The following is a 25,192-nucleotide window of genomic DNA, read 5'->3' on the forward strand; positions in this document are numbered from 1 at the left end:
AAAGGGGAATAAGTGACTCAGTGGGGGAGCAAACACAAAGGTAAAGAAGACCTTTGTTTGATGTAACCTTGTTGCCATTGGCAGGTTTGACCGTGAATGAGGGCTGCATCTGGATCTGCAAGCCCACGGGCCTGAACCAGGGCCGAGGAATCTTCCTGCTCAGGAGCCAGGAGGACGCGGCAGCTCTCCGGCTGAATCTGCAGCGCGTGGAGGACGGCCAGGCCAACAAGAGGCCGAGCCGGCGCCAGGCTCAGGCCCTCATCGTCCAGCAGTGGGTGAACTTTTCAAAAATGATTCACGATAGTCTCAAATCTGCACAAATGCAGCTTCAAAGAAATCTGAAGAAAAAAAACGAGGAATATTTGTATTTTCTGAGTTTTGTTTGGATCTCAGCTGTCGCTAGGTGAGAAGTAACAATCCAGGTTATAGTTAATCAATAAAGAGCCATGAAAACTAGGCCTGTGTTGAAAAAATCGATTTTCCGATTCTAAATCGATTCTCATATTAATTCCTAAAAATCGATTCTTATGTCTAAAGATCAATTTAAAAAATTTTTTTTCCCATCATTACATTTTCGCCCGGTGAACTTTAATCCCAGTAGTCGGACACACAGTTGGTCATGACACTTCTGAAAAATGCCAGGTGCTTCATGCCAATATGTGTGCGTGGTGAGAGAATAAACTAGACAAGCTAAAATGATTGGTTTACTGCATGAACTGTTGCAATTTCTTTCTTTTTTTTTGCACTTTAAATGGATATTGAAAGGCCTGTTTGAGTTATTTATTTCTTAGTTATTTCACAATACTTATTGTGAAATTATTATTTTACTAGTTATTTTACAGTCATATAATTCAGGCAACAGCTCAAAAAACATTTTAAATAACCATCCATTATCTATACCCGCTTTATCCCTTGCGGGGTCACGGGGGTCTCCTGGAGCCTATCCCAGCTCATTTCAGGTGAGAGGCCGGGGTTACACCCTGGACAGGTCACCAATCCATCACAGGGCCACATATATACACACAAACCATGCTCACAACCACACTCACGCTCACACCTACGGGCAATTTTAGAATCACCAATTAACCTAGCATGCATGTTTTTGGACTGTGGGAGGAAGCCGGAGTACCCGGAGAAAACCCACGCAAGCACGGGGAGAACATGCAAACTCCACACAGAAAGGCCCCTGCTGGGCCTGGGAGTCGAACCGGGGACCTTCTTGCTGTGAGGCAACAGTGCTAACCACTAAGCCACCGTGCTGCCCCATTTTAAATAACACTAAGTCAAATCAATATCGAATCGGATCGAATCGAATCAAATTGTGATAATCGATTCTGAATCTTAAGAATCGGAATCGAATCGATTCTTGACATTTGAATCGATACTCAGCCCTAATGAAAACATGTCTAAAGTTTGGTAAACTTGAGAGGATAAGCAGTAACAGAGACGGCTGAAGTCAGACTTCCACTTGTTCCTCAGTTACATCACGAATCCACTTCTTCTGGGAGGGAGGAAGTTCGACGTGCGCTCCTACCTGCTCATCGCCTGCACGGCTCCTTACATGGTCTTCTTCCGCCACGGATACGTGCGGCTGACCTGTGACGTCTACGACCTCGGCTCCAGCAACCTCTCCGCCCACCTCACCAACCAGGTACAGACCATCAGTCTGGCTCACAGCAACTCTGGATCATCTCATTTTTGGAAATCAGGTCGATATGAGGAACTCATTCTTGGCACTAAAACTCCAGCAATGCTTGTAAATGAAACTTGATGTAATGTTTTGATTTCCTGGTGCAATCGATCCAATAAGTTGTACTTCATATGAAGAAATCAGTCCAGAGAAGACCTTTGCGTTTGCTCTGCATCTACTGGATAGTTTGTATCTATACTGGAAACAAAAAGAGGAACCAGAAGCAAACTTAATTTAGGAGCATGTTTTGTTTTTTATTTTTTTATTACAAAACTAATTTTGCATGCCAAAGACGTATGATGTAATTGTACGTGCAGCTCCCTGCAACAGTCCTTAACTAAAACGCATCACTGACGCCCAGTACTCGAGTTGTAAAAAGAATTCAGAGGGGATGGTGGATTTTATCATATGGGGACAGATAATTTGTGCTGATTACAAATAATATAATGTATTACAAATAATAGCACTGACCGAAACAGCTGCAGAAATGATGCAGGAATGACATAGCAGCAGTTAAATGCAGCCTTCTGTAAGCTTTAAATATCCACTTACATCAAAAACATCAAAACACAAAAATAAAATACAGTTTTCTGAACTTATCAATATGCCTCTGTCCTTCACAGGATAAGTAAAATGGATCACTGCAAAAACTCAAAATCTTAACAAGAATATTTGTCTTATTTCTAGTCAAAATGTCTCATTTTAGTAAAAAAATCTCATTACACTTAAAACAAGATTCATCACTGGAAAAAACAACAATTTTCACCTGTTTCAAGTAGATTTTCACTTAAAATAAGTAGAAAAATCTCCCAGTGGAACAAGATTTCTTTGTAATGAGAAGATAAATCTTCTTCCACTGGCAGATTTTCCTACTTATTTCAAGTGAAAATTTACCTGAAACAGGTGAAAATTGTCACATTTTTCTGGTGTTATTTTTCTGGTGATGACTCTAAATGTTGAAATAGCAGTAAAGCCACATTCATTGATGAAATGACATAAGGGATGGAAAGTTTTACAGGGGGGATGATTTGGACCGTTTTTATTTCAGGGGGGATGCCATCCCCCCTCATCCCCCCTCATCTCGAGTACTGCTGACGCCACACGTTTGATGTTGAGTTCCTGTTTATTTGATTCAGTTTAGTACAAAAGTCATAGATAAATGTTGTTCCTTTAAGCTATAGAGTCAGTTAGAGGTTCCACCCGATGAACTGGTTACCACATATTTGTCATGTCATGCACTTCTGACACACTTGGCCCCGTCTTCTTAAACATGACTGGAAGGATGTAGTGGACCGGCTTGTGTCTGCTCCCTCTGACTGTTGCACGTGTGTGTGGTCCCCCTGCTGTCCGTCTGCAGCACGTGCAGAAGCAGAACCCTCAGTACGGCCGGCTGAAGGAGGACACGGTGTGGTCCATGGAGACCTTCAACGCCTATGTCAACGACAGGTTTCGGGTTGCCAAGGGCCTGGAGAGGGACTGGGTGCTGGGAGCCTTTGCCGTGAGTGCCGTCGCTCTCAGGGACCAATTACTGGTGTGGAGCTGCTGCCTGGCGCTCTCAGCTAATTGGGCCTTCGGTTAGTTAGTCAGTTCGTTAGGCATGAGGTCATTCCTGTCTGAGCACGCACCGGTTCAAAAGAAATGTTACTCAGGTTGTTCATTTCCACTGATATTTTTTAATCTTGTCTACTTGTCTGATATTAAAAAACCTGCCTGACATTTAGGCAAGGCAAGGCGAGGCAAGTTTATTTGTATAGCACAATTCAACACAAGGTTATTCAAAGTGCTTTGCATCAACATTAAAAGCGGCAAGACGCAATTAAACAGTAAATAACAAATAAAATGATAAGAAAAGAAATAATAAAAAGCAGAAGTTGCTAAAAAGTAAGGGCAGTAGAGTCCAGCAGGTACGTATTTAATTTAGGCAGAGGTGTCAAAAGTATTCACATTCATTACTCAGGTAGAAGTATAGATACTAGAGTTTAAAAATACTCCTGTAGAAGTTGAAGTATCAACTCAAGTGTTTTACTCAAGTAAAAGTATAAAAGTACTGGTTTCAAAACTACTCAAAGTATAAAATTAAAAGTAATGTAAGGGGGAAAAAAGCCATTAAGGAAAAAAGCCATTGAAAATGAATGTATCTTAGTATAATGCAAATATATTAAAGAACCATATATGTGTACTATTGAGCATTAACATGTGTTTCAGAGAGCAGGAGATATGATGACTAGTTGCCTATAAGTATTGTAATGGTGCAAAAAGTCAAACTTCAGAGGCATGTTATCATTTATCCTAACCTTTATTGGAATGTACATCCAAGTTTAGTTGCAGGAATCTGAGGGAACGGATGTAAGAACAAAACTGGACAAGAACATCTGAAACAACCACAACCAAATTCACTCTATCCGGATGGAGCAATTTAACTGGATAGTTTTTTTTAAAGGCCGAAATGAAATAGAGTAACGAGGCTGTTTTTAAAATGTAAGGAGTAAAAAGTACAGATAATTGCGTGAAAATGTAAGGAGTAAAAGTAAAAAGTCATCTGAAAAATAATTACTCCAGTGAAGTATAGATAACCAACATTTCTACTTAAGTAAGGTAACAAAGTATTTGTACTTCGTTACTTGACACCTCTGAATTTAGGAGTACGCTTCAGTGTTTTTAGGCCTGATTTAAAGGAGCTGACAGTTGGAGCAGACCTCAGGTCTACAGGAAGTTTGTTCCACCGGTGAGGAGCAGAATAACTGAACTGCCTCACCTTGCTTGGTTCTGGTTCTTGGGAACCACAACAAACCAGATCCAGATGAACCTCAGGGGTCTGGGAGCTTCATAGGAACTAACAGATCAACCATGTATTTTGGTCCAAGACCATTCAGTGCTTTGTAGACCAGCAGTAAGATTTTAAACTCTATCCTTTGACTCACTGGAAGCCAGTGTAGTGATTTCATGACCGGTGTAATGTGGTCCAGGTTCCTGGTGTTTGTAGAAGGCTCCGTCAGTAGATCTCCCTGGTTCTACCACACAGCGACAGCCCACTGGGGAGCAAACCTCTGCCAGCGTCCTGCGGCAGCGTGGACGTCGGCAGCGGGTCCTTTGGGTGGCAGGGTGGGGCCTCTGTTACCCGGGCTCATTAAGGCACATCCTGCCGGTTCGTGATCCCATGAGGACCTGAGCCAACCGGGGAGTTTGGCTCCCTCTTCTGATCTCTGAGCAGCACGTCTGCCGTTTTCACACAGGTCAAGCTGATCGTTGCATTTAAATGAGACGATGAACATGATTCCCTTTACCTGCCACTAAATGTGGGAGAGAAAAGAGGCTCTGTAACGTAACCAAGTCCACCGTCCAAATAAGAGGACGGGTCGTCGGGTCTTCAGCATCTTGAAGCACCTTCTAGAAAGCCCATCCTTTCCCCCCTCATTTCAGGCTGCATTTGTAAATAAGAATTTGTTCTTAAATTGCTTGCCTGGGTAAATAAAAAATGTTAAATTTAAAAATTAAATAAAAAAAAAATAAAAATTATACATGGAACAAACTTCAAAAGGATCTAAAAATAAAAGGAACTTACTCCACTGAGTGATTTTAAGTCCAGAATGAGTGCACTTGAGACAACATCTCTGATTTGTAACTGTTTTAAATTATTTCCATTTTTTGTTTCATTTGATTTTATTTGATTTTAATATTTTACATCACACCTCTGTAAATTTTAATATCTGAAATCTTGCTGCCTCTTGCGGCCAGGACTCCCTTGCAAAAGAGATTTTTAATCTTAATGGGTTTCTTTTCCTGGTGAAATAAAGGTTAAAAAAAATAAAAAATAGACACGTCCATGACATTTCAATGAGAAGGCTGACCTGTCAAAGCAGGCTGGGCCTGCAGGATAAAACGGAACAAAACAAAACGTTTCATGCAGAAGTAACAGACAGTAAGAGGTAAACATGCTTGCTTTTGAAGCCTCTAAATCAGTGAGAACCTGAAATTGAGTACAATGCGTTCTCCCCCCTGCTGCGGGGTGATCCGTGTGGGGATCCCTAGCGGATGATGGACTGACATTTTTCTTCTTCACGCCCCAGAAGCGCATGCAGAAGATCATGACCCAGTGTTTCTTGGCGGTGAAGTCCAAGTTGGACTGCCGTCTGGGGTTCTTTGACTTGATCGGCTGCGACTTCATGGTCGACAAGGACTTCAAGGTGGGTTTGTGAACACCTGAACGGAGGCTGGAGTCCATCAGCATCAGCATCAGCCGTGACGTCCTGTGCTCTTTGCAGGTGTGGCTGCTGGAGATGAACTGTAATCCAGCTCTGCACACAAACTGTGGGGTTCTGAAGGAGGTGATACCCAGCACCGTCGTGGAGACGCTGGGTTAGTTCTCACTTCACATGATCATCTTTTCTTAACACGGTTTCACACACTGGAAATGCCTTTGTCAGCATAACGTGGTTCTCAACTAACCAAGTTCTCACTGCTCTCTTTATTTTGAATCAACCGTCTGTGCAGCTGCAGTTTCCGTTATCAGATGTGTTATAGTACAGTAGTACAAATTCAGAGGGTGACACCTCCTGTAAGCTGCTTTGTTCTGCCGTTTTAAGCTCCGGAGGTCAAAAGTTATAAAATGCATTTACAAAATCACTGTATGTCAGAACAGTTGAAATTACAGTCAGTCCGGAAAGTATTCAGAACGCTTCACTTTTCCCACATTCTTTTATGTTACAACCCTATTGATAATAGGAATAAATTCATTTTTTTTCTCAGAATTCTACACAAAACACCCCATAATGACAACACGAAAGAAGTTTTGATGTGACTTTTGTAAATGTATTAAAAATAAAAATAACAAGAAATCATATGAGCATAAGTATTCATAACGTTTGCTTAATACTTTGTAGAAGCTCCTCTGGCAGCAATTACAGCCTCAAGTCTTTTTGAATAGGTTGCTACAAGTTTGGCACACCTATTCTCGGGCAGTTTTGCCCATTCTTCCTTACAGACCCTCTCAAGCTCCATCAGGTTGGATGGGGAGCGTCGGTGTACAGCCATTTTCAGATCTCTCCAGAGATGTTGGATGGGATTCAGGTTTGGGCTCTGGCTGGGCCACTCAAGGACATTGACATGGTTGTTCTGAAGCCACTCCTTTGATATTTTGGCTGTGTGCTTTGGGTCGTTGTCCTGCTGAAAGATGAAGCGTCGTCCTAGTCTGAGGTCAACAGCACTCTGGATCAGGTTTTCATCAAAGATGTCTCTGTACATGGCTGCATTCATCTTTCCCTCAATCCTGACTAGTCGCCCAGGTCCTGCTGATGAAAAACACCCCCACAGCATGATGCTGCCACCACCATGCTTCACTGTAGGGATGGTGTTCTCCAGGTGATGAGCGGTGCCGGGTCTCCTCCAAACACGACGCATGGAATTCATGCCAAATAGTTCAATCTTTGTCTCATCAGATCAGAGGATTTTTTTTCTCATGGTCTGAGAATCCTCCAGGTGCCTTTTGGCAAACTCCAGTCGGGCTGCCATGTGCTTTTTAGTAAGGAGGGGCTTGCGCCTGGCCACTCTACCATACAAGCCTGATTGGTGGATTTCTGCAGAGATGGTTGTCCTTCTTGAAGTTTCTCCTCTCTCCACAGAGGAACGCTGGAGTTCTGACAGAGTGACCGTCGGGTCCTTGGTCACCTCTCTGACTACGGCCCTTCTCCCCCGATTGCTCAGCTTAGGCGGGCGGCCAGCTCTAGGGAGATTCCTGGTGGTTCCAAACTTCTTCCATTTAAGGATGATGCAGGCCACAGTGCTCACTGGGACCTTCAAAGCAGCAGACATTTTTCTGTACCCTTCCCCAGATTTGTGCCTGGAAAAAAATCCTGTTTCGGAGGTCTGAAGACAATTCTTTTGACTTCATGTTTGGTTTGTGTTGCAACATGCACTGCCAACTGTGAGAGCTTATATAGACAGGTGTGCGTCTTTCCAAATCAAGTCCAATCAACTGAATTCACCACAGGTGGACTCCGATTAAGCTGTAGAAACAACTTGAGAGAGATCAGTGGAAACAGAATGAACCAGAGCTCAATTTTGAGCTTCATGGCAAACGTTCTGAATACTTATGCACAGGTGATATTTATAGTTTTTTATTTTTTATAAATTTACAAAAATCATAACAAAACTTCTTTCATGTTGTCATTATGGGGTATTTTGTGTAGAATTCTGAGAAAAACAATGAATTTATTCCTATTATCAATAGGGCTGTAACATAAAAGAATGTGGGAAAAGTGAAGCGTTCTGAATACTTTCCGGACTGACTGTACATGCAATTATGCATTATACTTTGTAAACATTGTCTACTCTGTTTAAGAGGGAAATGTTGGATGTTTTATTTAAGTATATGTGTTTGGCTTCTTATTTTCTGTATAGAATTTATATTCTCCTGATTTTCAATCAGAAGATTTTAAACGCCTTAAACCCCAAGCTGTTCGTCCTCTGACGCAGAGACGTGTCGTCAGGGTCACGTTTCAATCAAGTAAATGCATTTTTGTTTCTCCGCTACGTTTATGATACGGTTTTATTTTTGTGAAATGCTCCAATAATCAAACAAATCAAAAAAAAAAAAAAAAATCTTCAAAATTATCTTTGTGTATAAATGTGTCTGTCAGGGAATAGTAGAAAAACAACTATATATCTCATACTTAAACTTAGGTAAACAGATGAATAACAACACACACCATATACTATCATTCATTTATGTAACCAAAAATTTGAGGTTTGAACCAGATGTTCAAGCTGAAAACAAACCAAAATTAAACTAAACAAGCTACAGCCACAATTAGGGTGTAAAAGTTTGTGAAATTTCAGCTTAGAAAGTAAGCTTTACTTGGATGAGCCTCTCCTCTTTATATAAAACAAAGAAACGTGATTTAGGTTTGCAAAGATGTCTCAGAACGAATCTCAAGTCTTCCTTTCAGCGGAAAAGACCAGAACTGAGACGCTTTTTATGAAAATGCTTTATCAGCACAAACGTGTGACACCAACTGTCGAGCACAGACGGGGAAGATGTGGTGATACGGGTTTGTTTGGGAGTCAGATGACTTGGGTGGTTGTCTGTGGTTGAGCTGACCATGACCTAAAATAAAAAAAGAATGATTAGATGGAGCCGTATTTCTCATCTCGCTGTTCATCTGGGGCTCATTTTAAAACCTAGAATAACCCGATGATTTTTTTTCTAGATACACAGCCAGGTCAAGGCTCTAAATGCTTGTACCATTTCTGGTCTTTAGATTTAACCCTGGAGATCTTCAGCAAGTGTCGTCGCGGCCAGGCGCTGCTACCGTTGGACCGCCAGAGAGAGTTTGTGCTGCTGTATAACGGAGCTTCAACTCCTGGTTCTGCTCTGGCCTGCAGCCGGATCACGGCCTGCAAACGGCACGGCCAGAAAACCACCAACAAGAGCCGAAAGAGCAAACCCAGGAGGAGTAGGAGGGTGGCACTGGTCTCCCCTGGTAACCATACAAATGCCCCAGTAAGAGGTGATGGAAGGATGCTTTACAAGTCGGGCTGCTCCATCACCTCACCGCTCCGCCGAAACAGTGAGGGCTCACTTCTGCACAGCAGCAGCAGCAGCAGCCTGCAGACCACTGGGGGCGAAACAAGCAAAGACAAGAGCAAGCTGATGAAATGTGCTCTGCAGCGTCATTCAAAAGCTACAAACGATGCAAAGCAGACAAAGACTGAGGCGGCCGTCCCCGCGGACGCCACGCCTACCGCACGGACACAGAGGAGAGAAAAATGACACATAGACTACACAGAGCGAGAGAAAAGAGGAAGTGTGATGCATGGAAACAGATGTTATCTAAAAAAAGCTAATAATTTTATCAAATAGGAGCTGGGAACAAAAACTTTAAAGCCGCAATAAAGAAAGAATTTATCTTCCACATTTTCCTGGTTTCATTTTCTTTAAAATTACATTTTAAAGACATTTTCTGACCACAAGCTTCATTCTCAATTCAGCAGCAAGTGTGAAATTAAAAAAAGCACTAATTATTCATTTTACAGCAGGTTGCATCATTTCACAGTAAGTGTGGATTGTGTGTAGCGCCTCCTCCCACCAGGGAGATCAACGCTAGGCTGCGCTGCACAGCGGCTGCAGCTTGTTTTGACTGCAGCCCTTCACCTCTCTGTGTCATAACTCATAATTATCTCACCTGACCTTCCATACTCAGACTGGGAGCGTGCAAACGCAGGCAAGCATGGCCACATCTTTCCCAACACGGGGCTTGCTTCACCCACATGCCCCTCAGAGCCGAGGCTGCAGGCACCAGAGAGCCAGGAGGCGGGAGAGTTTTCCTTCTAATTCTCCTGCAATCAGTCATCTTGTCTCAGCAACAGTTCAAACGACTACTTAGTTGCCACGCCGAAGCGTCAGCAGGTTCCCAGCATGAGTTCAGGGAGCAAAATAAGCAAAGTAAAGGAAGCAGCTTAGACCTCCGCAGACAGTCAACTGACAGGAAGGAAGAGCAACTTGCAACTCGACACAAGCGTCTCACTTTTATCTTCATTCTCTCTTCAAGCGCTAACATTTTTGACCTCAGGTTTTGACGGAAATATTCACTACGTTCTGGCCAAAAAGAAAGAGGGAACTAGAGCCGAGCCCCCCTCCACCACCTCCTCCTCCTCTTCTCCAGTGCATAATATCCTCTTTTAAAGCCAACCACCCCCCAGTTTCATGTTATCTCCCTGGTTTTAGTGTGGCACAGACACAGACCGTGCGGATGATTGCCTCGGCAGATGGTGTCCAGTGTCTGGTCTAGAGGCTGAGGCGAGGCTGAGCGGGACACACTCCTCACCGGTCATGGGATGCTGCAGCGTGACCCAGAGGCACACGGGAGTGGACGAAGTGGGCCCCGATGAGATCGAACTCCTGGAGCTGTCCGGGGACAATTTAGGGTAAGAAACAGGTTTTATGTTTGATGGTGACTAAAAATAAATTCATATGTGAACAGGGGGCATTATACGCTGCAAAAAACTAATTTCTAAGAAAGTTAAAAACAAAAAGAAAAGAAGAAGCCTTGATTCAGGAAAATGTAAAGATTATTTTATGCTATTTGGCTACTTTGAAGAATTTTAGTCAACAAAAGTTTCTTACCTCACTAGCAGAAATATTCCTGCTTAAAAGAAGCCAGTTTTGAAGGATTATTAAACTTATTTCCACAGGTGTTTTTTTTGCAGTGCAGAAAAACATACAAGGAAACAGGGATTCCCACAATTCTGTTAAAGTTTTTTATTTAAAAGAGTTTGTTGTGAGAGAGATGAGGAAGTGATAGCTTCTGAGGTGAAAAGAGCATGTCTGTGGTTTACTTTGGCATTTGACGTGTCACATTTGGGAGGTGAGAACAAAGAGCACAACAGCTTTGTCATCTTTTCCAAAACTCAGTCGTGTAGTTTGCAGGACATACGTATTTATTGCTTGTGTTCTCAGCGACAGTATGCTTCTGTGGTTGAGTAAAACACTTGCACAACAGCAAGGTTTCTGTATGATTCTTACTCATCATCAAAGCAGAAGACAGAAGACAGGAGAGCTAATTGGCTTCTGTTTACTCAACATGAACTTGGGAAGTTAGTGACGCTGCACTGATGTGATTAGCAGATTACCGTAAGACAATGGCTGGAGCGTGGAGAGGTTTAATGCAGAGTAATGGCGGGACGAGTCTTTGGTCACTCGCGGGCGGGGGATTAGCGAGAGGTTAATCACAAACAGAAGCTATTGCTCTTTATGGGTAGCTGGTTAATTATTGAGACTTACAGCAAAGTCCAGGAGTATTTGGACAAATTACAGAGTTTTTCCACCAAAGTGGATCTGATGACTGTAGGTTTTCACCAAAATATGATGCTTACCATTCAAGAAGTACAGTTGTTTTTTTTTTTTTCCAGGTACAGTATAGTACTAGATTTTCAGGGGCTCACAAATATTTGGAGAACCAATTGAAAATAAGTTAAAAGCTAAGTGTGAGTCATTTCCACATTATTGTCATACAAATGAAGAGGTTCAAAGATCTTGAACTGATATCAGATATTTGGTATGTGGCTGCTGTTCCACTGGAACTACCAACAAAGTCCAAGGAGATCTCAATAAAAGTGACTCATAAGAAGGTTGAAAAGCACTCAAAATGTTCAAGAATAGGAAACTCAATTTAAACTGGGCAACAAAAAAAAAAACATCTAAAAACAACAAAAGAACAAACCTCTGGAATCAGATCATTTGGACAAACGAAACCAAGACAAACTGATGGGAGGAGTAAAGTGTGGGGAAAGAAGAAAACAGTTTATGGTATAAAAACAACAACATATGTGTCAGACATGGTGGAGGCAGTGTCATAGTACGGGCATGTATGGCTGCAAAAGACACGGGCTCACTGAGGATTATTGATGACGGGACTGCTGACAGAAGGAGCAAGATGAAGTCTGAAGTGTGCAGGACTCTCCTGTCAACTCACATTCAGACACATGATGCAAAACTGATGTGACAGTGTGTCACACTGCAAATGGATAATGATCTGAACTGGATCATGAGAGGAAAACGTTTATAAGCAAAGAAATGAAATATTACTCAATGTTTAAGCGAGTATCTTGTTTTGAGTACAAGAAGACCGACAAACAAGCTGCAACTGAATGTGGCTGCAGTGAAGGTCTGGGAAAGCCTCTCCATGGAGGATTTTGCACCAAGTCTTAAAAAAAAGACAAAAAGCATATATATATATATATATATATATATATATATATATATATATATATATATGCCTTAGGTTGTTACCAACATGGTATTGACCATTAATATATATGCAAACAAAAAAAAAAAAAATGCTTTTACAATTATGTCAGAACCACTGAAAGTAGATGTACTTTGCTTGAAATGGAAAACAACGTTTCATTCTTTATTTTTTGAAACAGCTGAAATTAAAGGTAAAAGACTACACCTTCATCACATCTGATTGTCTTACTAAACTTGTACACGTGAAGCAAAGATGAATTCATAAAAGTGACCACAGAAGTTTCATATAGGAAACATGTTGATGCAGAGTAAAACCAAAAAAAAGTACTCGTATTAATGGTGACGAGAAGTAGTTTGTGTTCTGATCAGTGCCACTGAGGGGGGAACGAGATGTTTTCATAAGATCTCTGAGTCCTCGTCCCCCTGGAGGCCATGTTTCTGGCTCATTTCTTCTGAGGATAAAAGTTGTTTAGAGATTGTTTGGTAGCATCCATATTTTAGGGAGGCACTTTTCATTAGCTGCACAGAATATGCCATTATTTTTGTTGCTTTTTTTAAGGTTTTTAAACTCTAACTCTGATAAGGGGGCCTGGTGCATGTCAGAATCCTTCCAGGCGTCTCTTATCCACGGAGCCCAAGGATGTTCAGTGTGGCCTCAGACATGAGGAGCTGTTATTTTTTAGAATGGCTTTCAGATACAACAAAAACACAACCCAGGACTTCAAAAGCTAAAAAGCCTCTTTTGAATACAGCATGCAGATAAAATGACCCTCGTTTTGAACTAATGTGCGGTACTGTTTATATCTTTACGAAGCAAAGGCTGCAAAATGTAACTCTGAGAGGTTGTCACGTGGGTCTGTCTTGCCTTTGAGCATCATAATCTGATTAAGTCTGGCTGCTGCTGTGCAGCAGGAGGTGCACGTGTCGTTCATACTGAGATCTCACGCTGTTCACTAAGTTATCTGTCTACTGGCCCGGCGAGGGCTGCAGCTCGCCAAAGCATGCACATGTTTCGCAAACATAAACAGGGAAGAATTTGGATCCAACCTACAGTGCACAGCCACCAAACAGAGCAGACTCTTTAGCTTTTGTACTGAGCACGACCTGCAAGAACCCACATCTGTGCTGCTCTGAGACCACAGAGCAGCCGCTGTGGGCCGACTGCTGCTCTGTAGCGTCTGAGAAAATGTTCTGACGTGTGCAGCTGCGTGGAGAAGCAGCACTCTTCCACCCGACTCCAAGGCTTCCTGCACCAAGACATAATAAAGTTTGTGTCCTTGCAGCTCTGAAAACAAGTGAAATACAACCCCTGATGAACAAAAATATATTACTAGGTCAAGGAAGAACAAGAAAATAAAGAAAAGTACACCTTATGATGAGAAATGTTTGCCAGTTTTTTTTTTGTTATTGCAACATTGCTTCACTTTGTTAACATTTGCAGGCATGTGTTTATTTATGTCTTCCCATCTCATCCAGCTTGAGGTCTGGACTTTGGCCCATTACGGCCACTTCATTCTTCCATTTACAAACCATTCCAGTGTAGATTTGCTGCCATGTTCAGAATCATTTTATTGTTTCTGCATGTCATTTCAGGTCAGTGACAGCAAAGCACCGTGGTCTTGCAGCTCAAATCAACAATCTTTTTGTTGTTGGTTTGGTTTGAAAATTGACTTATTTACAAATAACTGCTTTTGTAAGACATTGTAAGATTGCTGATATCCTTCCTTCTTTGCATTGTTAGCACACACATGAATACACCAAATCAGGAAATTAACTAAACTTCTATTTTTTTTCTTAAACACTTGCTGGAGATCAGTTAATCAAATGTGGTTCATTAGCAGCTTCTGGTTGTTGCTGACCTGTTTTAATTCCTGTTTCTGTGCTTCATCTTAGGTTTAGTTGACTAAAGATCCCGTATGTGTCTGTACCATCTGACTTGCCCTAATCAAAGACCTGATTTTTTTGTGCTCTGATACATTTTCATCCTTCCAGCGTGTGGAGTTTGGGGGAAGCCAGACTTCAGCTGTCGGTGAAGAGCAGCAGAGATGAGCAGCCGAAGCTGCCGCCGCCTCCTCCACCGCCACCACGCAAGCCTTCAATACGACACCTGGATAGAGAGGTTCCTTTAAACCCAAGCAACACCACTTCACATTCATGAAACAACAGCTGCTTTCAGTCCTGGCATCCATATCGAAACACGTTTGCATAAAGCCACAGACAAGATATGGTCTGATGAGGACCAACAGTTTCCACTCTGTTATTTGTGTTGTGTGCACATGCTTGGAGTTTCCATCTGAATTATCTGCATGCGCTGATTCAAATTTTACAGGAAATAAAAAAGGAGGGGAGAGGCCAAACAAATGTGGGATTTAACACTTTTTTTAAATATATTTTATTTTTATTTAGTTTTTCAACAAAAACAAAACATAAGACAGACAGGGTCATCACAGGTTATAGAAATGCATATTGTAGAAACAAGATTGGATGGGTCTGGGTTACATTTTTATCAAAATATATTAGGTCCTTAGAGTCCATGTGTGCTAGAGGATTTTAGATCCTTCACTCTGTTTCATGTAGATCCTAAGCGTTCCGTACCAAGGAAGATGTCTCCCATTCTTTCGTAACTCAAAAGTCCATTCTTTTTGTGCAGAGGGGAAATACAAAGAACAATGGCATATTTCTTCTACCAAACACATATACAGAAAATCATTTTAGGTTCTAATAGGACTTCCATTTTTCCCAGTATTTTTCACCTTTCTTGGTAGGATGTCTCAAAGAAAAAGTCAATCGTTCCACATTATAGATTTCATTAACTATTTCGATCCATTCAAGGATTGTAGGAGATTCTTTACTCAGCCATTTTCTGGTTGTTGCTTTTTTACTAGCTACTAATAATATTTGTAAGAGGTATCTGTCCTGTTTATTCAGTCCAGTTAGTACGTTTACTAAATAGATAGCACTAAAATTGAAAATAAGTTCTGAGCTGATTATAGATCTGATCTCTTTCACTATGTCTATCCAATAGGAAGATATGTTTGGACATTCCCAAAAAATGTGAAAATGACCAGCTGACATAAGCTCTTTTTAAGAAAAAAAATTACTCAGATTAGTCATTTAGATTAGATTTGTAAGGATTTCTTCATTAAAGACTCGTGGGCATCAAAGTCAGGCATGACATTTGTGCAACATTTTGCTCAGTGACATCAAAGGGTGAGAAGGGGGAAATGAAAACCTGAAAAGAGAAGCCAGTTCAAGACTTCCAGAGTCAGCAGCAGGTTTGTCCTGATGGCTCTTCGTGTCTGCAGGTGGTGCTGTGGGGCAGAGGCCGAGACGAGCTCCACCACAGGATCTACTCCCAGCAGCCCATCACGGGCTGGGAGGGTCAGCCGGCCCACATGTACGGAGAAATCATCCATTCCTCCCCGGTGTCCGTCTATAACAGCTACACGCAGGTAAAAACGGCAAACAAAAAAGAAAGCCAAATTTAATTTAAGTTAGTTTTATGCAGAAATCTGCCCGCTGGATTCATGCAGCTTCCCAAATGGGCAACATGAAACAAACTTGTAAAAGCCTGTAACACACAAGTGATGCAGCATCTGATGAAGCAGAAAAAAGCAACCCTTGTGAAATAATCAAACTGCTTAGTTGATCAACACTTCATCTCCACAGGAAACCAGTGAACACTTCCTGGTCTTGTTCTCCTTTCACCTGCTGATCCTGTCCCTGGATCACTCTCGACAAGACTTCAAATATGAGGTAACCCTTTTATGTTGAAACAAAATCTGCACCAGCATTCGAAAGATTTAAAACTCCTGGGGTTTGTGCACAGATATGAGAGTTTTTGTGCGGTGTTGCATAAAACATCTGCTGCATTTTAACGCGGCGGGTTGCTGGAAATCAAATTCAGCAGCTGCAGGCTGTTTGTGTCCAGCAGCAAGTGAAAAAAGCACGAGACAAACTTCTGAGTAAACTGGAGCAGATGATGGGGATTTGGAGTAGTCACTGGAGACTTAAAGCAACACATTTCCTATACTAGGCTGCCAAACTGATTCATCCTGGACCAAGGGTCTGCTCAGGAAGGTAACCAGCTAATTGATACTCACAGTAGATCAGAACCAGATCTTTTTGGATTTGGAGGAAACTTAGAGCAACTATCAGCATTGCAGTTATGGGAGAGCGGCTGCACAGAAGCTGGTCCTCAGCGAAAGGCACATGACCTGCTGGAAGCTTGCCAAAGGACTTGAACAGCTCTCAGACCATGAGAAGCAAAATCCTCTGATGTGATGAACATAAAAAAAACATGTAACAGGAGTGTGGAGGAAAACAGGCACCAAGTATCAGCCCATTAACCCGTTCTGGCCAAGGGTTTTGTGCACAAATGCATAAAATCCTGAGTTTTCTCATACATTTTTTAACTAAAGCTGTTTGTTTCTTAACATGCAAATAAACTAGAAATGAACACATGATTCACTGAAGAATTACATTTAATGTGAGCTGGTGTGTTTACATGTGAATGTGTATCTGTGGTTTTATACCCATGTCAGGCGTTTCGTCAGGTTCAAGGATCAACCTTATTGAAACAGCATCGACATAAAAAAGTCGTAAAACAACAAGAATATCATCTTGACTAACTTAGTCCTAACATCCAATTGAGTAAAGTGTCTTTTTCCCCCTTTAGTGTCAACTTCTTCATCTGAGAGAGTTGGTTAAAACTTTGACATCAAAAAAACATTTGTAGTATGTAGTATTTTTTTTTGCGTTGAGATTGTTATTGATGAGTGAAACTGTATCATGCTCTCCACCCATGCAGTTTCTCAGAGAGAGAGAGAGATGTTAATCTGCAACCTCAGACCAATCACAGCTGTTGCTCTATGTCAGCTGATGATGCAGCTGATGATTATTGTTTGTTGTAACATGTAGAGCTGCAGGATGCTCTCGTTTTACTTGGTCTGTTTTTACCTCTTGGCTCATTTTCACATCCTCCCATCCGCAAGCTTCATTCTGACCGCCTCTATTTTCATTTTGGGGGAGGTTTGGGTTTATTGTGCCACCCTATGTTGTAATACAACTTTTGACCACAAGGCGGCCCATAGATCTGCTGCCAAAGAGCCTGTGCTGCTGCTGAGTCTGTCGTTTGAGTCTTAAATACTGATCTGATGTAAGAATTTCTCCGATTTCATGGATATCAACCTTGCTGAAGGTGGGGTCACTGTGTGGTGGGGATGTATGATCTATGCTGCAACCAGTCACCTCAGGGTGATCAGTGGGTCCCAGCTCCACCCTCATGTCAGGGTGGCCCGCTTCCATGCACAAGTCCTGTGTGTGTTACACTTTTTAGCAGAGGTGTCAAGTAACGAAGTACAAATACTTTGTTACCTTACTTAAGTAGAAATTTTGGTTATCTATACTTCACTGGAGTAATTATTTTTCAGATGACTTTTTACTTTTACTCCTTACATTTTCACGCAATTATCTGTACTTTTTACTCCTTACATTTTAAAAACAGCCTTGTGACTCTATTTCATTTCGGCCTTTAAACAAAAACTATCCAGTTAAATTGCTCCATCCGGATAGAGTGAATTTGGTTGTGGTTGTTTCAGATGTTCTTGTCCAGTTTTGTTCTTACATCCGTTCCCTCAGATTCCTGCAACTAAACTTGGATGTACATTCCAATAAAGGTTAGGATAAATGATAACACGCCTCTGAAGTTTGACTTTTTGCACCATTACAATACTTATAGGCAACTAGTCATCATATCTTCTGCTCTCTGAAACACATGTTAATGCTCAATAGTACACATATATGGTTCTTTAATATATTTGGATTATACTAAGATACATTCATCTTCAATGGCTTTTGTCCTTAATGGCTTTTTTCCCCCTTACATTACTTTTACTTTTATACTTTAAGTAGTTTTGAAACCAGTACTTTTATATTTTTACTTGAGTAAAAAACTTGAGTTGATACTTCAATTTCTACAGGAGTATTTTTAAACTCTAGTATCTATACTTCTACCTGAGTAATGAATGTGAATACTTTTGACGCCTCTGCTTTTTAGAAACACAAGAAGATAGTAAAACTAGCTGAAACATGCAGATGTTAGGTTCTCAGTAGGGGTTAAGTTATAAAAATGCCCATATTTAATTCCAAATATAAATCATTCCTTCTGCCACCACAGCATGGAACTGAATATGTGTTTCGATGGAAGGTTCCTGCACTTAAATCTAAAAGAAGCTGAACAACAAATACAATGTCTGCCTCCTCCCTTCCTGCAGGGAACTCTTCCACTTTCTGGACTTTCTCTCCGAGCCGTCTCCCTGGAGTCGAACACGCCGCATTCACCCCACATGTTTGAGATCAGCAGTGAGTCAGTGGAAACATCCAAGCTCAGCTAACATGTGGCAGCTCCGCGTCGCGCCCAGAGGGTGATTTACGCTGTTCCCTGTCTCATCCAGGTCCAATGGTGGACTCCAGAGTGTTCATTTGTGCCAGTGCTGCAGAGCTGCAGAAGTGGATGCAGCACATCGAAGACAGACGATACAAGTCCATGGCCCAACCCATGAGCCCGTCCCACTGCGCTCTCTCCTACCTCGTAAGGACCGGCGGTGGCACATCTGGTTACAAGTAGGGCTGGGGATCGATTTAAATGTCAAGAATCGATTCAATTCCAATTCTTAAGATTCAGAAACGATTATCAAGATTTGATTCGATCTGATTCGATTCCGATACTGATTTGGGTTAGTGTTATTAAAACTGTTTTTTGAGCTGTTGCATGAATTATATGACAGTAGTTATGCAAAATATTACTACTAGTATTATATTGAGATTAAACAGCAAGTATTGGCAGCTAATGATGCTGTAAGGACCAATCAGCTCCCAGAATGCTGATAGAACTGCTTTCAGAAACATCATGTGGGTCAGAATTACCAAACAGATCCAGGGCAGCAAACAGAGACGGATGAAATCGGTTTTATTTTTTCCCACATTCCGTTTTTATTTGTTCCATTTTCGGTCTATTTTGGTTTTTAATTTTTGAGCATTTGGTTTTTCAGCATTTTTTGCAAATGTAACCCCAAGACAGTGTATAAAGTAATGAAATAAAGACAATTTATGCAATTATAACCTAACACTTTAATGTTTTCATACCTTTAAACATATTTAAAGGCAAAAACCTTGCACCAATTATTCTCGTGTCCAACAAAACATTCCTTTTTTGGGGATAAACAAAAACATAACCAAAAGTTGTAATGTAATGATGAAAAAAAAAATACATAAATAAATAAAAGAAAGGAAAAAAAAATCTATCTTTAGACATATGAATCGATTTTTAGGAATTAATATGAGAATCGATTTAGAATTGGGAAATAGATTTTTTCAAGTGTACATAAAAAGGTTAACTTGCTGTTTACTCTTTGCTTGTGTCTTTCTCCACTAGCTGCCATGTGATGAACCCTGGAAAAGAGAGGAGCTGAGGAAGTACCTGCTGCAAGCTCCAATATGGCAGTGGGAGGGCTCGCCCGTCCAGCACATGGGTCAGCCAGGATACCTATCTATAGTCCACATCATCAACACTCAGAGACAGGTAGGAAATACTCTCTGGTGCCGTCTTCACGCTGGCACGTCCAACCAGAGCAGGGTGATTGCAGGACTAAACAAGTTGAGGTCATTTTTGTTGCCATCAGTTCTCAAATATTCTATCTTGGCTTCTGTTTTGTACTTTTGTCGTATCTGTGATAGAAGAGTATTAGGAAGAGTGAAGGTTTTGAAAACGCTGCTGCGGTCAGCCGTCCTCTGTGGCAGCAGCACTGAACAGGAGATGGGAAGCAGGGATGAAGATGTTTTTACTTCAGAGCGGCACGGATAGGCAGGATTATAAATGAACACATCAGAGGAAGAGCCAGAGCTGGTTTGTTTTACACTAGATTGTGATGATTTGTACACGTACATGATGCTGGAGATGGAGCCACCAGGCAGGACACAAAGAAGAAGATGACTGGATTTGGTGAAAAGGGGGATGCTGTCGGAGGGTGTGACAGAGGAAGACACAGAAGAGAGGGGATGATGGAAACTGAAATGATCTGCTGTGGTAACCTCTAAAAACTGAAAAAAGGAGACATTTGAAGAATATTAAAGTTTTTTTTTTCCCACCTAGGGCCATCGTATGCCAGGGAAAGTTATGATGAAAGAAATTCAAAGATATGATACAGAATTGAACTATGAGCTCTGAGTAAAAAGCGTAAGAGAGAATAATCATTGATATTGTAAAGACTATGGCTGGCTGAGCTCTTAAATGGACTAACAGACTCCATCAACCAGGTCTGAGTCGGCCTGGAAGAGTCTAGGGATGAAGCCTTACCAGAGGTGGGTAGAGTAGCCAAAGATTGTACTCAAGTAAAAGTACTGTTACTTCAGAATAATATGACTCAAGTAGAAGTAAAAAGTAGTCATCCAAATAATTACTTGAGTAAAAGTAAAAAAGTACTTGGTGAAAAAACTACTCAAGTACTGAGTAACGTCTGGTTTATTTTTTTAACACAACCATTCAAGCAGACAAAAGTAAAAAATAATCATCTTCAGGCAAATTAAATCAATAAAATAATAAAATAAATTAAAATTAATAAAAAATAATTAAATTAAAATAATCTTAAAGTAAATTCAAGTACTATAATAATAATAAAATAAATAAAATAACAGAATAAAAAAATAAATTAAGCACAAGTAGCACAAAATTTCAAGCCTTTGTACTTTTTTAACCAGGTAGAACTAGATCAAGCCCATGAACTCAGAGAAACTTTGTGTGTGTGTTTGAGTCTGTATATGTGACAAAACATGCAAAAACAAACATTTTCCCCAAAGAATCACTCAGTGATGTCATGAGATTGACGCGTACGCGGATAAAAGGGATAAAAGAAAAGTAACGAGTTCAATGTAGCCTAATGTAGCGGAGTAAGAGTAACAGTTTCTCCTTCACAAATCTACTCAAGTAAAAGTAAAAAGTATAGTGATTCAAAACTACTCCTAAAAGTACAAAATTTCCCAAAATTTACTCAAGTAAATGTAACGGAGTAAATGTAACTCGTTACTACCCACCTCTGAGCCTTACTCAACAGCAGCTACTTCTGATCCTGGCAGCCAGCTTCAAGTTTAAATTGGTTTCTCTCGAATGACTTACTGTAAAAATGTGTCACGTAAAAGTCAAAGTCAGTGTCATCAGTTGATAGTGAGCAAAGATTCCTGAACGAGTCACACCTTCCCGTTCAGACCAATTGTTACTTCTTATCTTGTCTCCCTTTCTTTCTCCTTATTGATGAGCATGTATAGTATGTACTGTATAATATGGTGAAATGCCCATTAGTTGTTTTTAAATGTAATATTCTGTCTGAATTTGCTGGATTGTTTTGGTGTTGAGACATTGTTGGCCTTGTTTCTTGTAGGGACTCCAAGAAAGGCTGATGGTCCTCTTTCCTCAAGATGTTTTGCTGCTTTCTGTTGACAGCCAGCGCCTGAATTTGAAATATGAGGTAAAGTGTAAATATACTCAGTGAAAAATCCATAATTACACCTCCTCGACTGCTGCGGTACAACCTTTGAGTCTAAGTAATCATTGGCTTAACATTGGTTTGTTCTTTTGACACATGACGGATAGAGCTGGAGGGGGGGGCATTTTATAACTCACACCTGCTGCATTCATTGTTGAATGTTTGTCGTTCCCTTAAATGAAATTAATTATTTATGGTTGAGTAAATGCATGAAGACGTGTTTTTCTTCCAACAGGGCAGGTTGGCTCGACACAGCGTTCAGGCGGTGGAGCGGTCAGCGCTGCCTGGACGGCTGGAGTTTGAGCTGGCAGGTAAACATGCACACACATGACATCAGAGCATTTTAGCTGAATGTTGTATTTCTATTTATTCTTTGCAGCATTTAACCTGAATGAGCAGAATTTGGTGCAGTGATTCACTTCTAATGACTGTTTTTGTCCCAGGGGAGCTGACGGAGCCCCTGCAGGTCTCCTGCACCTGCCTGGAGGATTACCAGAACTGGATATTCCAGTTGCAGCAGGTGAGACTGTGTCATGTTTTTCTTAAATCTTGCAGCCCCTCAAAGAGATGTCGAGCAAAATAAATAAAAATGAAATAAAATAAAAAGCTAAAAGGAGCTTGGAGGGTCAGAGAAGCTGAGTGAAATCACAGGATTACGGCCTTAGCATTCAAACTTTTAATATTGCATCAAATATTGCTATAATGGTGAGACAAAAGTATGTGAGCCCCTTTGGAATCAAGTGTTTATCTTCAACAACTGTTTGCTACAAAATGTGATATTGGGTAAACGTAGTAAACATTTACAGTGCTGGAGGAAGAAGGGAACCCATGGAGCTGCTCTAATCTCTTTTAGCAATAACGCACTCTCCTCAATTCAAGATGATTTACAGAACTGCTTGACGGATTTGTAGGATGACTGGTGTAAATGGCTCTGTTCAGATCACACCACAGCATCTCTGTAAGGTTCAAGTCTGGGCTGTTTTGAAAAGTGGATTTACTTCTTCTATGGTGGATTTCGTTTTTTTACTTTTACACTAAGCTTTGGTTCTGGTATTATCATGGTGGACATGTTGGTAAACTTGAGGATTGGTTTTCCCCTCAGTGACGTACCCAATTGGGACGATGCCAGTCAATCCTTCGATTCTCTTCATATGAGGAAGTCCTCAAACCACTTTCTCTGGAGTGTTGAGGGCTCCCAATGTTGCTAAACATCATGCAATGCACCGATGTTAATTTTTTTAGAGAACAGCAGCTTCTTCCCTCCTGTAGAAGTTGAAGTATCAACTCAAGTTTTTTACTTGAGTAAAAGTATAAAAGTACTGGTTTCAAAACTAAGTATAAGTATAAAAGTAAAAGTAATGTAAGGGGTAAAAAAGCCATTAAGGACAAAAGCCATTGAAAATGAATGCATCTTAGTATAATGCAAATATATTAAAGAACCATATATGTGTACTATTGACCATTAACATGTGTTTCAGAGAGCAGGAGATATGATGACTAGTTGCCTATAAGTATTGTAATGGTGCAAAAAGTCAAACTTCAGAGGCATGTTATCATTTATCCTAACCTTTATTGGAATGAACATCCAAGTTTAGTTGCAGGAATCTGAGGCAACGGATGTAAGAACAAAACTGGACAAGAACATCTGAAACAACCACAACCAAATTCACTCTATCCGGATGGAGCAATTTAACTGGATAGTTTTTTTTTTAAAGGCCGAAATGAAATAGAGTAACAAGGCTGTTTTTAAAATGTAAGGAGTAAAAAGTACAGATAATTGCGTGAAAATGTAAGGAGTAAAAGTAAAATAATTACTCCAGTGAAGTATAGATAACCAAAATCTCTACTTAAGTAAGGTAACAAAGTATTTGTACTTCGTTACTTGACACCTCTGGTTCCAAAGATGCCGTAGGTCGCCGTCTGAGAAGACCGGCCACTCTGCCAAACTGTCTCCATATAGACCTAAAGACGTGAAGATGAATCAGCGTCCCGTTCCTGCTTCAGGGAGCTCAGCAACTCTGAATCACGTCTTCAGTGATCTCCTTTGCAGCTGCACTCAGTTTCTCTGGATGCTTTAGTTGAAGTCTGTGCGTTCACACACACGTCGTGATGTGAATGTTTGATGGACTTGTTCAATATAGACACTGGAAAATATCATTGTTTTGGTTTTGTCTGTTGTCTCTTAGATGAATATCGGATCACATTTTATGTCAAATTAAAGCAGAAAAACCAGTTCCTCCCAAGGGGTTCACATCATTTATGAACCCGTTTCATTCACCATGTTTCTCACAATGAATTCAATACAACATAAACAAATGTGAAGTACAATTTTAAGAGTAGTAATCAGCTCATTTTAAAAAATAAAACCATGTACAACCTTTGACATAGATGTTTCTACTACAAGGAGGAAGTGCCTGCAGCTTGAAGGAGCAAACTGGTGGTTTTAGACAGATCTTTCTGTAACTTACAGGCCCCCACAAGTTTTAGTTTGTGATGACAATTAAACACTCAAGTCTTGGCTCATCATTATTTCTGGATGTGTTTTGTTATCGTTGCTTAGTAGTGGAATTAGAGGCGGAGATTACGAGAAAGTTTGGAGTGTCGTACTTGTTTGAGCTCTTTTTTTTTCCACCAACTTGATTGAGGTAAATCCACGTGTTGAATTTCTTGTACCAAGTTGACAGCTTAACCGTGAATCAACTCTGCAGAAACTTGATTTTTGCCTTTGATCCGCAGCCAGACCGAAACAGCAACGTTACTGTGAATCAGGCTCCGCCTTCGATCCTGCCGAAGCTGCAGAGGTGCAGGAAGGAGTCCAGGGAGCCCATCGTAGCAGCCGACCAGTATCGCATCAACGGACGCAGCTGACCCTCCGGACTGGAGGGAAACCTCAAAACTCACTGTAATTACGAATCTAAGACACCGTGTAGATAATGTGTTTCACCCATGTGTGCCACAGTTCTTAGATGCAGCGGAGAGGAGACTAAATCTCTTATATTTGGGTGATTTTCGTCACTTGAAAAGGATGGAAAGTATGCTTATAGCTCTCTTTCATGTGGAACAAGTGGAAATGAAGTCATGACCCAGTTTAAGAGCAGAACTGTGCTGCACAAATGTTAGACATGCACATTTTAGAGCAGGAAGATAGGGTTCGAGAAACTGTACATACCTGTATGTAGAGCTTTTCCAATAAAACATTTAAAAGACTCACGTACTACA

General features: G+C 40.9%; 2 protein-coding genes across 4 annotated transcripts in view; both read left to right on the forward strand.

Moving 5' to 3' along the window:
• ttll10 (tubulin tyrosine ligase-like family, member 10) overlaps positions 1 to 9,472 on the forward strand; it is a 28,290-nt gene extending 18,818 nt beyond the window's left edge. For both annotated transcript variants that reach the window (XM_061736656.1, XM_061736657.1), the window contains 6 exons: positions 85 to 271; positions 1,480 to 1,651; positions 3,048 to 3,188; positions 5,758 to 5,874; positions 5,953 to 6,046; positions 8,947 to 9,472. In XM_061736656.1, coding sequence (XP_061592640.1) covers positions 85 to 271; positions 1,480 to 1,651; positions 3,048 to 3,188; positions 5,758 to 5,874; positions 5,953 to 6,046; positions 8,947 to 9,458 — 1,223 coding nt within the window. In that variant the 3' untranslated portion in view covers positions 9,459 to 9,472. The remainder of the gene's footprint in view (positions 1 to 84; positions 272 to 1,479; positions 1,652 to 3,047; positions 3,189 to 5,757; positions 5,875 to 5,952; positions 6,047 to 8,946) is intronic.
• A 1,009-nt stretch (positions 9,473 to 10,481) lies between these two features.
• LOC133457408 (pleckstrin homology domain-containing family N member 1) lies at positions 10,482 to 25,192 on the forward strand. 2 transcript variants are annotated; one of them, XM_061736658.1, is made up of 11 exons: positions 10,482 to 10,612; positions 14,427 to 14,553; positions 15,740 to 15,886; positions 16,104 to 16,190; positions 18,710 to 18,797; positions 18,890 to 19,026; positions 19,870 to 20,016; positions 21,869 to 21,955; positions 22,209 to 22,284; positions 22,417 to 22,493; positions 24,710 to 25,192. In XM_061736658.1, the coding sequence occupies exons 1-11, from the start codon at positions 10,518 to 10,520 to the stop codon at positions 24,839 to 24,841; spliced, it is 1,200 nt and encodes a 399-aa protein (XP_061592642.1). In that variant the 5' UTR covers positions 10,482 to 10,517; the 3' UTR covers positions 24,842 to 25,192. The 2 variants fall into 2 exon arrangements, with proteins under 2 accessions (XP_061592642.1, XP_061592643.1); XM_061736659.1 differs by having other exon boundaries at positions 24,714 to 25,192.

Source organism: Cololabis saira, chromosome 12 (assembly GCF_033807715.1).
Source record: "Cololabis saira isolate AMF1-May2022 chromosome 12, fColSai1.1, whole genome shotgun sequence".
Classification (NCBI taxonomy): Eukaryota; Metazoa; Chordata; class Actinopteri; order Beloniformes; family Belonidae; genus Cololabis; species Cololabis saira.